General features: G+C 38.8%; 1 protein-coding gene across 1 annotated transcript in view; it reads right to left on the bottom strand.

Moving 5' to 3' along the window:
• Positions 1-12,646, bottom strand: part of LOC108260277 (ubiquitin carboxyl-terminal hydrolase 22) — a 54,955-nt gene extending 42,309 nt beyond the window's left edge. Inside the window, exon 1 of the mRNA XM_017460417.3 lies at positions 12,172-12,646. Within this exon, the coding sequence (XP_017315906.1) occupies positions 12,172-12,291 (120 nt within the window). The 5' untranslated portion in view covers positions 12,292-12,646. The remainder of the gene's footprint in view (positions 1-12,171) is intronic.
• Positions 12,647-15,352: the final 2,706 nt, after the last annotated feature.

Here is a 15,352-nt window from a genome sequence, read left to right as displayed (position 1 = left end):
TCGCAAATGCATCTCAAGTGCACAAAAGTACAAGAACTTCTTTTGTCAATGACCAATTTTTTTACAGCAACATTCAATATCAATATTCATGCGAAATCCAATGGAATAGCAGTAGAGAACATTGACCGCAAAGCTCCAGAATGCATTGTGGCTACATGAGGCGACTGTGCTGAGTTACAGTACTGTTAGTTAGTGAGCTATAAGATGCCAATCATGATAAGGTCGTATGTATCGAAGAACATTTACACAATGTAATAGAGTGGAAAAAAAATATTTTCTTTTTTGTTCTTTTCTTCTTTATGTTGTGAAAATAACAATTTTCATTTTTAGGTGTCCCTTTAACTTTTTGAGCACAGACATGACAAGAACATACAGACTACTATCAAAATACAATGGTTGTAGACATTTGGGGATTTATTGTCCAAAAAAGAGAATTCAAGAAATAAAGAAAAATATATAAAGAACTAGATTTGCAAATAATATTTTAATAAATTACTTTGTCCTAACCACAAAACACACAAGTCAAAACCACATGCTTTACCATGTTCCAGTTTAAGTCTAAGGATGATAATTCTCGCAGTTTGAGTTTTTATGAATCAATTTCTGAGAAGTGAATTTACTGAAAGGCCATCAGGGAAGCCAGGTAACCATGCTCATTAAATTCATTCACAATATGCACCCATTCATTCTTCATCTATTGCCTAATATACTGAAAATTGCTCTGTAAAAGTTTCACATGGTCACATTAACACATTACATCTGTTACACGTGAAAGAATGCTTTTGATGTTTTATGGTGCTTTTATTGAAAGTGTTATGACATTCTGCATTATTTGTTGGTATGGTGATGCTACCGAGGTACAGCAGAAATCAGTAAGGAAAGTGGTAACAATGCAAGTAAAAGTGTTAGGGGTTACGTTGCCGAGTATAGAAAGTATTTATAAAGAGAGTATGTCAAATAAGGCAAATAATGAGAGTTACAAGAGGCACCCTTTGGCCTTTGCTTTTGAATTGTTGCCATCTGTACAACGGTATTGTGTTCCCTGTTGCATGAAAAACATGTCCAAATTATCTTTTATCTCTCAAGTAATTATTTTTTTTAATTCTTCTTTTAATAGTTGTTAACTGGTCTGGTCATTCATTCATTGCTCTTTTTTATTATTATTTAAAAAATTTTATTGTGCATGTTGTTTATATATGCCAATTGTGATTACTGATGTCTGTGTGATTACACGGCAAACCCATTTTCCATATGGGGACAAATAAACTGTTACAACCCGCTATCTTTGGGATGGATCTTTTTGTGAGTTCTGTGCCATATTTTGTGTGCAGGTCGAACTCCCTCCCAGAGTTTCCAGCCTGCCCTAGCCTGCTCCCGCCTCCCAGGATGACATCACTGATTGACGACCATATTTAAAAAGGAAAAGGAGTGAGAATGGTGTGGGATGTTGGAGGAGGTCAGAGATTGTGTTGATTGTATGCTATTTTCTGACTGCTGTTCTGTTTTTTTTTTTCTTTGTTATTTTCCTTTTAGGTAAGCTAGCTACCTAACAATAGAATTATTTTGTCTATTATTTTGGCCTTGTCCCACCCTGAAGTTATACCTGGTTTGGTTCCTTGTATATATGTATATAATTTTGTGTTTTACAATATACCACAACCTTTTTGAACAACCTTGTTTGTGTTATTCCTGGCTTCCCTTATTTAAAAGGTCAAATTCCATTGAATCCTGGTTACCCTGGTTACTCTGTGCGGCCTAACCTAGACTGGGCCGTAACAAAACTAACCTACATTACATGAATCACGTAAATGTTTGCATCCCTGGATATTACGGTCAGTTGTTTAACGTTTCAATTGTAAAACACCGGTCAAAGATTAACCTTTAGCTACTTAGCTTACATTTTACCTCACACTCTTTCACCATAAAAACTAAAGCGTCATGTGGCTTCCACGAACAGTAAAGCCCCGCCTTCTTTGATTTGATTTCCCATCTCAAACATTTTGACATTGACGAGCGCTGCTTTTTACAAAAAAAAATATTTTTTCCCAACAACATACATAGCAGTGCATAATGGAGAGCAGCAGGGCAGCATCAAAATATCAAATATTGCAGGGGGGGGGATTAATGTAGAGAGGTAACACATATGTAATTAATCGGGGGGACGTGTCCCATTCAATGTCTATGCTGGACAGACTAAAAGACTAAAGCAGGCTGCATTACTCTATTTAAGTAGAGATGAGGCGAGGTCCAAATCCCAATGTCACCACCATCAGTGGGGGTGTTGATACATTTTAGCTTTGGTTAACATTTTCTTTCAACACCACCAAAGCTAAAATGAAAGTCAGAATATCATTACAAAATAAATCTTGGAAACCATTTAAGATCACAGTTCATTGTAGACCATTGTGACCCACTGGCATACATGCTTTCCCTTGATGCAAAGACACTGTTCGCACATGTAAAATGCAAGGAGGAAGATCAGATGTGAGAATGACTGGAAGTGCTTGAAACAACTGAAACATTGAAACAATAACCATAAATTCCACCTTAGCAAAAAGCCTAACTTGTATGTGAAACTTCCCAGCTTAACAATCCATCAGACCATGTCTGGTCACCTAGAAACTAAGGATAGATGTTGGTGATCTCAGCTAAAGATTCACCTCATGTCCTCACAGCAGTGTCCCTGTTTTCATAATGTTCATCAAAACCTAGATCAATTTTTAATTCACTTCCTATATGAAGAAAATTTGCCATAAATAGGCTATTTTTCGTAATGAGTGTTTGACAGCTGTTCAATGAACGGCAATTCTCCTGCTAACAAATGCCCCAGTCATGTACCATCACAGTCATAATCTTCAGTCACTGGCAGTCAATCCAAATGAGGCAGAAGACGAAAAACATATTTACACAATTATCAATGCATTAACAACAGCCTTTTGTAAACAAGTCACAAACAAAAAGTGATACATGACTGATTAAATAGCACTATCTGGAGGCAGAGTTTTTAAACAAAAAATCAAAATTAATGTGTCAGCAAATAGGCCGCTTCAATCAACTTAATGGGACTAATTGACTACTCTTTAGATGGACAAATTTTTCCCATCTTTTGTAGAAATTCATTGACAAGAGACATTACACCACAAATGCCTTGCAAGGAAAGACCTAAAAACCTAGAAATACATCTTTTAAAAAGCATGCTAAACAAACACACAACTACTACTCTGACCTCCCTGGTATATTCACACTCACAGAAACATGGTTTATTACATCTGTGTGCAATGACTTCCCAAATTCTTTGTTTATAGAGGGTATACACGTGACGTCATGGTAGCCGGAACTCACCATGGTCACACCCACTAAGTGGCAGTATTAGTGTGCAGCGTGAATTCCGCGAAACCACAGAAAAAAACTCGTCTAAAATGGGGAAAAGGTCAGCTCGACTGTGCTAACAGATTCCACAAGAATTCTGAGCTATCTTTTTACAGAGTGCAAAAAAAACATTCACTCCTATTTTACCAAGTCGAACAGTAAGTTATTTTGGCATGTGGTATTCATGTTGATGAATAATCCAATTCATTCAATGATGAATAATTTGCTACATATTTCTTTTTAAATGCTGCCTATTTCCATTGATGAATAATGGAGGCTCATTCATTCTCTGACTGTGTTTTACCTTCACAAATATCACACGTTAGTAAGTGGAAGCAGTGTTCGCTACAAACAAACTAGGACTATCTAGCTTATGGTTTACCAGGTAAAATTATAGATTAAAATATATATTATTAGTTTATTGTTGTTCTTGTAACTTTAATCTCTCCAACAAATCCCGCCTTGAAGTAGGACCAAGCGTCAGGGCTTTTGTATGCATTCAGGCTTCAGGATCATATAAATGTCGGGAAAACCGATTTCTGGCCACATGCCATGGACCACAGGTTTTTGGGCAAGTTGTAAGGGTCACTGTCGAGTCAAACTGCCTTTAATTTGAGCTGATAATCGTTAGTTATACTAGCATTTTTGCAGCTTCCCCTATTAAAATCAGCCATTTTGCCAGATGTTTTGCCACTCAGTCCAGCCGAGGGGGGCTTGTTCTCGCAGAAAAGTGAAGTCAATGCATACCCTCTATTCATGGAACTATAGATAAAAACACTCTGAGCTTCCACTATGCAGCCTGACAGGCCACTATTTGGGACAGACTTAGTGGGCAGTAGCATTAAATGGCAGGAATTGCCCTCAATGGAACACAACATTCTGAATTTGAAAAAGAAAAAAAATAAATAACAGAGTAACCGAGGTCTCAAAATTCGGGTAAGGAGTTGGGCATCACATATTATGAGAGGTGTGGCAATCTAAAATGCCAGAACCCTAGTGCCAGAAACACTGTTGTCCATTTTGCATGGAAAACAGTTCGCAGATCTCTAAAGTTTTTTTTTATCAGCAGTATGATGTAGCTCAGCACACAGTGGCTTAGTGGTTAGCACATTTGCCTCACACCTCCAGGGTCAGGGGTTCGATTCCCACCGTGACCGTGTGTGCGGACTTTGCATGTTCTCCTCCGGGTACTCCGGTTTCCTCCCCCAGTCCAAAGATATGCATGGTAGGCTGATTGGCATGTCCAAAGTGTCCGTAGTGTGTGTATGTGTTTGTGTGCCGTGCGATGGATTGGCACCCTGTCCAGGGTGTACCCCGCCTTGTGCCCGATGCTCCCTGGGATAGGCTCCAGGTTTCCCCGTGAGCCTGAAAAGGATTAAGCGGTATAGAAGATGGATGGATGGATGGATGATGTAGCTCAGTAACCATATTCAAAATCTCTAGGATTTTGCAATAGCAGAAATGAACACAATCAAGGAAACTCCGCAATATTCAGAGGAGCTTGCAAATTTGCAATATTACCGCAGATTTTCTGCAGATTTTGGCCAAGACTTGTCATGTGACATCACAAAGCACATTCAGTCAAAGCCCTCTTCAGTTCACATGCATCAAACATGAGTACAGCTAAAAGTGCTCATTTATCAAAACACATCACATCACTGTGAAAGACCATGCAAAACAATTTTGTGCAAATGCAATTTCACCAATGGAAGTAGTTTTCTGCAAAAAAATACAAAAACTTCACAAGTTGTATTGCAAATTTTGAAAAAAGACGCAGCAAAATCAAGCATTTTTGGCTGCAACCATCACAAAAAAGAAAAGAACAAAGCTGCTAATTACTGTATGGACTGCATATTACACCTGCAGCAGGCTGAGTGTGCCTGACTTCATTGTGTCACCCAACAGAGACTAGGTGGTCACACTGACTAAAAACGCCAGTTCTTTCTAAATAATGAACAATCCGTGTTGAACACATTCCAGTGGTCGTACGTGTCTGTGTCTCCATAAAATGCCTGGTCGGCAAAAAAAAAATAAAAAATTAGCCTGAGAGGAGTACATGCCCTCACGTTCAGTGATCGAGACATGCAGTGTAAGCCATAGTATGAAATCTCACCTTACAGCAATGCTGCATTTAACTGTGGTAATATAATCAATACAACAAGTCATACCCATCTCCAAAACAGGCTGAGCTGATTAAGCTGGGGGTTACTTTGTCCAAATTGATTACTAAATGTCTGACGTTGTAATTGCCTTACTGCTGTGTCATTTTCTTGTCTACTGTGTTATTAGTTTAAAAGAATTTATGACTACTAGCACCTACTCTGTCTTTTATCAGCAGAAAGCGTATAAGTGCGTATACGCTTTTATAATTGGGGATGTGGCTGTGTTCAGAATAAACCAATCACATTCAATCTCGTATTCAAAAGTAACATCATACAACTATAATCAATACAATTATTCTGATTAACCCCAAATAAAACCAGCTGTTTCTGTAGGATTGACAACTTGGTTTCATCTGACTGCTGAAGCCATTGGTCTGCAAAGAGCTTACAAAACCTGTACAGCATCTCACTGTCAAAAGGAATTTATCAGGACAGGAGTATAAAAGAATTTACAGAACATTAGATGTACCATGTAATACCGCGAAAGCCATCAACAACAAGTGGAGAAAAATGGGGCACCACAGTGAAGTTACCAAGAACAGGACGTCCCTCCAAAATTTACAAAAGGACAAGACAAAAACTTGCCAGGGAGGCTGCCAAAAGACCTACAGCAACATTAAAGGAGCTGCAGGAATATCCCACATAACCCACGGTGAAGCATGGTGGTAGGAGCATGATGGTTAGGGCTGGTTTTCTTAAGCCGGAACTGGGACTTTTATCAAGGTGGATGAAATCATGAATAACTACAAATACAATTTGATTTTAGTGCAAAACCTTCAGGTGTCTGCTAGTAAGATGAAGATGAAAAGAAATTTCACCTTTTGATATGACAATGACCCAAAGCATTCATCCAAACAAACAAAGGAATGGCTTAACCAAAATATGTTTTTGAATGGCCTAGGCAGAGTCCAACTAATCCAACTTAATTATACAGATGAAAAAACTGAGTATTACAAATATGAACTTCAGACTAAAACTTTACATTAATAAAATCCCTCTCTCTCTCTCACACAAATTATATATATATATATATATATATATATATATATATATATATATATATATATATATATATATATATATATATATATATATATATATATATATATAAACTGTACAGTGAGGGAAAGAAGTATTTGATCCCCTGTTGATTTTGTATGCTTGCCCATTGACAAAGAAATGATCAGTCTATAATTTTAATGGTAGCTTTATTTGAACAGTGAGAGACAGAATAACAACAAGAAAATCCAGAAAAACGCATGTCAAAAATGTTATAAATTGATTTTCATTTTAATGAGGGAAATAAGTATTTGACCCCCTCTCAATCAGAAAGATTTCTGGCTCCCAGGTGTCTTTTATACAGGTAACCAGCTGAGATTAGGAGCACACTCTTAAAGGGAGTTCTCCTAATCTCAGTTTGTTACCTGTATAAAAGACACCTCTCCACAGAAGCAATCAATCAATCAGATTCCAAACTCTCCACCATGGCCAAGACCAAAGAGCTCTCCAAGGATGTCAGGGACAAGATTGTAGACCTACACAAGTCTGGAATGGGCTACAAGACCATTGCCAAGCAGCTTGGTGAGAAGGTGACAACAGTTGGTGCGATTATTCGCAAATGGAATAATCCATTTACTCCAAATCTCCCTCGGCCTGGGGCTCCATGCAAGATCTCACCTCGTGGAGTTGCAATGATCATGAGAACAGTGAGGAATCAGCCCAGAACTACACGGGAGGATCTTCTCAATGATCTCAAGGCAGCTGGGACCATAGTCACCAAGAAAACAATTGGTAACACACTACGCTGTGAAGGACTGAAATCCTGCAGCGTCCACAAGGTCTCCCTGCTCAAGAACGCACATATACATGCCCGTTTGAAGTTTGCCAATGAACATCTGAATGATTCTGAGGACAACTGGGTGAAAGTGTTGTGGTCAGATGAAACCAAAATGGAGCTCTTTGGCATCAACTCAACTCGCCGTGTTTGGAGGAGGAGGAATGCTGCCTATGACCCCAAGAACACCATCCCCACCGTCAAACATGGAGGTGGAAACATTATGCTTTGGGGGTGTTTTTCTGCTAAGGGGACAGGACAACTTCACCGCATCAAAAGGGACGATGGACGGGGCCATGTACCGTCAAATCTTGGGTGAGAACCTCCTTCCCTCAGCCAGGGCATTGAAAATGGGTCATGGATGGGTATTCCAGCATGACAATGACCCAAAACACACGGCCAAGGCAACAAAGGAGTGGCTCAAGAAGAAGCACAATAAGGTCCTGGAGTGGCCTAGCCAGTCTCCAGACCTTAATTCCATACAAAATCTGTGGAGGGAGCTGAAGCTTCGAGTGGCCAAACGTCAGCCTCGAAACCTTAATGACTTGGAGAAGATCTGCAAAGAGGAGTGGGACAAAATCCCTCCTGAGATGTGTGCAAACCTGGTGGCCAACTACAAGAAACGTCTGACCTCTGTGATTGCCAACAAGGGTTTTGCCACCAAGTACTAAGTCATGTTTTGCAGAGGGGTCAAATACTTATTTCCCTCATTAAAATGCAAATCTATTCATAACATTTTTGACATGCGTTTTTCTGGATTTTCTTGTTGTTATTCTGTCTCTCACTGTTCAAATAAATATACCATTAAAATTATAGACTGATCATTTCTTTGTCAGTGGGCAAACGTACAAAATCAGCAGGGGATCAAATACTTTTTTCCCCTCACTGTATATACGTTTTCCATGTGACTGATTTGTTTGTCGTTAATGTATTAAAGTTTTAGTCTGAAGTTTATATTTGTAATACTCAGTTTCTTCATCCGAAATCAATTAATCAAAAAAATAATAATTGGCCAGTTATTCGATTATGAGAATAATCGTTAGTTGCAGCCCTAAATGTCACTAGTTTGGCTTTATCAGTGAAACCATTGCAATGAGATAATTGATTTCAGTGCTATCAAACATTTCCATTTTGAAATAATGTGGATCTCACATTTCTGGCAGAATTGTTTACATTTGTCCATACAGTGAGACAGCAACTTGTCATAGAGGTTTCTTTAACAATTTTCTCTATATCTATACAAGGGACTGATACGAGATGGAGATTAAATAGGCATTTTCTTACTTTCATACTTGTTTTGTATGACGAAGCATCCAGTGGCTTTGCCCCTTTACAAGGGGCTTTGCAAATATGATGAATTAGGGATGCTCCAAGCAGGATTTTTGCAGCCAATACCGATTTCTGATTTCTTGTTGTCATGATCGGCCTATCCCAATTGTTCAAGCTTTATATAAGTGATATATAAACTTCCTATTGACCGTCACTGTTCACCCCCCCCCAAATAAAGTAATAGCACAGATGTTGCCTTGGTTATATTATTTATAGTAATGTTGTAGATTGTTGTTTTAATTGAGAATCAAATAAATAAGCAAAGAAAAAATTAACATGAACATTTTAATATGCCTTTAAAAATACACTGCAAAAAGACCTCGTAATAAATCCATACTGGTAATGACATGACTGCAACGGTAAAGTTTAACGCGATCATGTGTTTTACTTCTCACATGTTTTACATCACCAAATTGCAAAGGGTTTGTGAGATCAGCCAAATTTAGAGACTACCAATCGAGCCATAGAATGGGATTATCGGTCAATACCGACTGGCAGCCAATCGATCAGAGCATCCCTATGATGAACATCACTGACATTCATCTTTGGAGGCTCTTGCAGATACCATATGTAAAATGCCGGCATTCCAACTGTAACGAATGAACCGGAAACGGAGGAGCTTACTAAAGAGTATTAAGAAGAGCTTAGTAAGGAAATGCTTGTGCAATGAGCTTATTGGCAGGAAACTAATGACGGGTAGGCCAAGTAGCAACCACCAGAAAGCGATGTGAGTAACACAATTGAAAATCGCTGCTGATGTGAACGCACTGCAATTCTACATTGATTATTTTTAAAAGTTCACAATTACTTCTCAATAGGGCTAGGCAATATGTTGATACAACATCGACATTGTGATAAATGATTACATAATACACTTTTCAGTTTGTTAGCTAAATTATACATCGTGATGTGCAGCGTTTATCTTAGAAATGTCCTCACGTGTTCTGATGCATCTCTCATATCGCCCAGCCCTACCTCTAAACAAATTGGCTTGGCTAGATCAGTAAAGCATTTTTACATTACAAAGTGCACTGACCAGAGAAAACAACAGCAAGTGTTACTACAAGCCACACAGGAAGCTAGAACGCAATAGTGTGTTCACAAGATCAGTGCCAGTTTCACCTTTGAACCACTAGACATTTTTAACCACTAGTGGCACTGTACAGCACCGCAGAATAAAGTATGTGCTTGAAAATTATTTATCACGTTTCTTAAGAATTCAAATTACATAGAACAGTCCCGCTAGAATTTTGCAATTGCAGAAATTAAATTAGCAATTTTTCTAAATTACTGCAGATTTTCCACAGATTTGGGCCAAGACCTGTCATTTGACATCACGCACACGCATGCATTCAGTCAAAGTCCTCTTTGATTCATGTGCGTCAAACAAGAGTACAGTTAAAAGGTCTCATTCACCAACAAACATCACTGCGAAAAACAGCGAAAAACTATTTTGTGCAATTGCAATTTCCTCAATTGATGTAGTATTTTGCAAAAATAAATAAATAAATAAAATAATAAAAAAATAAATTCTGCAAATTGCAAAGAGCCACAGCAAAATCATGCATTTTTGGCTGCAACAATCACAAAAAAATACTCTGCGAAATCCTATATGGACTGATAGAGGGGGACATAAAATAACTTTTTACAAAAAGATTCTCTGTGACTGGTCTTGGCTCAAGTACATGCAGCTTCTGAAAAATTGTCGGATGAAGATAGTAAAGTTGCACCAAAAATAAATAAATAAATAAATAAATAAATAAATAAATAAATAAAAGGCTGGGCCTCAGTTATCAATCTTTTCTAAAGTAGTTTGTAAATATGTTTTCATAGGCCAGATCAAACTAAATATTCTTGCCAGATTTATAAAAGTTTTGGTAAAGTTGATTTGTTTAGTGCAAGTGTTCATAAATGTCACTCACTAATAAATGACCAAGCACAGTCACAGAACAGCTGATTTACATTTAGTGACACTCATAAAACTCCATAAAAGCCAAAGCTCTCAGAGCACTGAAAACAAGACAATGACAGTTAAATGTCAAAAGAGCACCTCCAAAGGGCAGCTTGTACTAAATCTTAAAGTAGCATCCGCGTTGCATCAGCTACCAGAGTCACAGACTAACTCAAGCATTTTGTAGCATGCGATTTCAATTTTCTAACTGAATGGCTAGTCTTATTTGTCTTAATTCATGGATTTGTTTTGGATCGCTTTCTTTTAGGTGAGTAATTTGTAATTAAAATAATGACTTGACTAAATCTGCACATGCAATTGAAATAAATAAGGTATCACAGTACATATTAGTTAGTCTCATTTTAAGTAAATTTACACAAACACAGGAGCTCTAATCCGACAATGCTCCAGTGAACAATTTCCGAATAAATTTGTTCATATCCAGCTTGATTAACGTGGTCCATTGAGTGGAGAAAAAAAAAAACCGCACTGACCAAAGATAATGTTGAAATCCAATATTAGAGTAGTGCTTCATAGACAATGCTTCAGACAGACATGGAAATAAGATTTCTTTGACTTTAACTTTGACAGTCATAAGAGCAGGGTAAACAGCAGCTTTGTAAACCATTCTGGAACAGGACTTTTGCCAACAGTTAATGAACTGGGACCACATTCAAGACACCTATAAGGCCTTTGGAAAATACAGAACACATTCTGCTTAAAATATGTGAATGTAAATAAAACCGTATTGGTTTATTTTAAGACACAGTGGACCCCTCAATGATTTCTACAAATTAGAGGTTAGCTGTGACTCCACAGTTTCTACAGAGAGTGAGGGCTGGTTGTGTTTCCATAATCTTTACAGACAACTAGACGAACCTCACCACACGGTTTGTGAGCCAGGCTACACGGACAGTCCTTTAAAAGACTGATCCTCTACAAAGCCGTGATCCAGTTAATAGCAAAAGGAACCGCAACAGCATGCTAGCTCAATGAAGTCCATATCACAAATCACGGTGGGCGTTGTTCCAGCCTAACCTCCTCTCCACACACAAACATAGTTAGCTAGAACAAACTTGGACTATTGATAACTCTGTGAACTGGGCGTGTAAAAGCAGACAGGGATGGGAGCAGATTTGTGCATATTAGCTCAGTGCAGTTGGCTTGGTTCTGAGCATCACGTCGTATACTGCATCTCTTTTCTCCACACCCTGACCGGTCCACGGCAAGGCTAAAACGCTAGCAGCTGGCTACCCATACCAGATACACACCCTCCCAGTGTTGCCCGGTTTTCCTAAGATACTCAGACTGTGTGTCCCTGCAATGGGATAACTTGTACACTCGACTGCATGTAGATACATGGATTGTGTGTCTGATGTGTGATGTGCTTCCAACTGTGCGCCGGGCGTCGTGCACAATACACTCAACTACGTTACAATGAGATAACGTTTTTCGCTTTCACTTTGTATCTGAAACATAACTAGCCGTGGCGGGATTTCCTTTTTGTTTTGGTTCTTATATTTTACCTTACGTCTCCTGGTTTCTGCGGTGCCGGTCCACACAAAGCACTGATATATGACTCGCAGGTTTTGCTTCCAATTGTCCACTTTGAAACCGTTCACATGGGAGCACCCGGCCGGACACATGACAGAAAGCACATTCAGCTTTGGGGGTTTTAAAGGGAGGAAACGTGTCCGAGGAGAAATAACGTGAACTAGCTCTGAACACTAGCAAGCTAACTGTCCAGCACGGTTTCCGAATGAAAACGGATACACTAATGTTACGGAAAGGTCCAGGACGAAAAGCGGGCATCTACTAACTAAAAGTGCTTCTCGTTATCTTGACCTTTGTTACATCTGGGCTGTAGACTGCTGTTTCTGGCTGTATCGCGTTAGCTAGCGTTTAACATTTGCTACTTCCAGCACTTCCACTTGCACTCAACAGATTTTTATGGTCGGCAACAGCAACACGGATTTCAAGAGTACACCATGAGCTCTGCAGCGCCCGCCTACCTCGCTTTTTAATTGGCTTACAGGAAGGCGTCTTACAATCGGTTGGTTGGTGACGTTGCTATTTCCCCTCTAAGCCACGTCCATACAAGTCACAGTATGAATCTGATTGGTGAAGAGCGATGCCCTTTTCCAAGTGGTTTGGCGTTCTTACCGGTCTGAAGTAACCAAACACATGAAGCATACGATTTTTTAAATCCACAAAAAATCGGAAATTAATAAAAAAAAACCCGAAAGAGCAGAAAAAGGTTTGGACAGCCAAATTATGAAGATATGAAAAGATATGTGTACAGGTGTGTGCGCGCGCGCCCTAATGGGATAGATAATAGGTTATGTGCATTTTTTACATTTTATGTATGTATATATATATAATTATTATTATTATTACTATTGTTATTACTAGTATTTATTTTTTACTCAGACTGACTATGTGAAACACTACACTGATATTAACCCAAACTCAGGATTGAACCAGGGACCCTGAAGCTGTGAGGCAACAAAGATACTATACATTTAAAAAATAATAAATAAATAAATAAATAAAAACAGTATTATTTATTTATTTCTGCTCGACACATTTTGCACAAATCAAAGGACAAAAAACTGGAGTGCCGATAGAGTGTATCTGCTTTTCATGCACCACAAAAATCTCCCACAGGTTGTTGCTTGGCATGCACACTGGCTGCAGTGCTTGCCGCTTGGGAGGTGTGTCTGTTTATAACAATGTGTACCCACAAACAAATAAATAATGAACATGTGTATTTCAAATATATATATAAATTTTATTTCTGTGGCCACAAGGGGGTGGGGGTATACTGCTATAAATAAATCTCTATGCATGAATTTTTGGATGCAGTGTAATATAATATGCAGGACTGTCTATGCGGATCATCTTTTGGGGCAAGAAAATAGCATTTTTTGGTTCAGAGGCTGGAAATATTACACAGGAACTTTTCATATGACATTGAAATTTTGTTGGCAACCAAAGATGCCCCATCTACTGGAGCTGGTGGCTGATAGATCTATTATGATGACAGTTATTGAACTTATGCTGTCATTGTGTCCTTATTTTATCACCATCATTGGTGGACTTTTATATGATAGTTACATAGATTTGGTTGTGGCACGTTATCCTTCCTGAGGTCATCTCCTGACTGGCTGAACCCAACAGGACCCCACACATTTGCATACAGTTGAACTTTGCTGGACATTTCCCACTGAATGAGTCAGATTTCACTGCACAGATCTGTCAGTGTGCTCCACTGATATATGAGTGTCAGATCATGATGGTTGTTCCTAGTTGTTACCTAACATGTTATGGTTTTCTTAGCTGTTCCTAAATTTTGAACTATATTACCTCTTTTTGCATCTTTAGGTTACTCCCTGATTATTGATAGTTCCTTAGTCTAGTTATGTGTTGCCTGCTTTGGGTTTTTCCACAACATCTCATTCAACATACAAATTCAGGTGACCTGGGATGAGTAAACTATACATGCTGCAGGAATGGTCACTTTTAGGGCAGTTATAAGAACAAATGGTTCTTTAGCCTAGACACAGCTTGTGGGCCATCTGCATGTCTAGCTGCTTAAGATAAATACAATGTCTACTGAAAAATTCCTTTTTAGGAGCTCTTTGTTTTCCTGAAACCACCCACTGGTCATTCATTCATAAGATACGACCTTAGAAGGACTTCATTGGCCTCATGTATAAGAAAGGTTGTAATAATTAATTCTTTCATTCACTCATTCATTCATTCATTCAGTATTCCCACTGGTCCTGTATTCTGTCCAGTGGGATGTGCCTGAAACAGTTCTAACAGTAGGCAGTCATGGGCATCCTAGTAAAGTGCCCAAACCACATCAACTGTTTCATCTTGATTCTGAGGAGCTGTGGTTCTAATTCATTAAGGTGCCCATCAGCTCCTGCCACCTGTAAACACATCTTTTTATTTCTGGCCAAAAATTTAGCTTCTGCTTCACCACCACAGACCGGTACAGCACCTGTAACAGTGCTGTCACTGGCCTGATCCAAAACAGTTTGTGAATCAATTTGAGATTTGAAACCATTCAAAACCACTCAAAGTCTGCAAACTGCTGTAGAAATCCAGAATATGACCCTGGGCTGTTGGGCTTGTATGATGGGCTGTTAATACTAATTAGTGCAATGTATTGAATGAAGCTTGGCTTTCTTTGTGGAAATAACGTAATTTCAAATGAGTAACAGATCTTTGATCAGAAGTATAAATAAAAAAATTATTTAAATATAAACTATTTGAGTTCTAAAATAAATAAAACTGTATCTGCTTGTGAAGCAGATACATTTTCTACCTGATTTCAGCCTTAATAATTTTTTTTTTAAAACACTGCACACTACAATAAGTGTCTTGTATTTGTGAAGAACATAGTGACAAGGGGCCCCAAATGCAGAACACAGACACAGGAGCTCAGGGTTAAACAGGTTTTATTGAAGGATTTATGAAGCTGGGGTGTCTGGGAAAGGAGTGTGGTAATGTGCTGTCAAGGTCAGGATTCAAACTTAGGTGTGCAGCATGGAGGTTGATGAGGCCAAATGACCACCAACAAAAGTGGTTAGCATGTTTGCCTCACACCTCCAGGGTTGGGGGTTCGATTCCCACTGCTGCCCTGTGTGTGCAGTGTTTGCATGTTCTCCCCGTTCTGCGGGGGATTCCTTTGGGTAC

The sequence above is a fragment of the Ictalurus punctatus genome, chromosome 2 (assembly GCF_001660625.3).
Source record: "Ictalurus punctatus breed USDA103 chromosome 2, Coco_2.0, whole genome shotgun sequence".
Lineage (NCBI taxonomy): Eukaryota > Metazoa > Chordata > Actinopteri > Siluriformes > Ictaluridae > Ictalurus > Ictalurus punctatus.
This window is presented reverse-complemented; position numbering and strand designations above follow the sequence as displayed.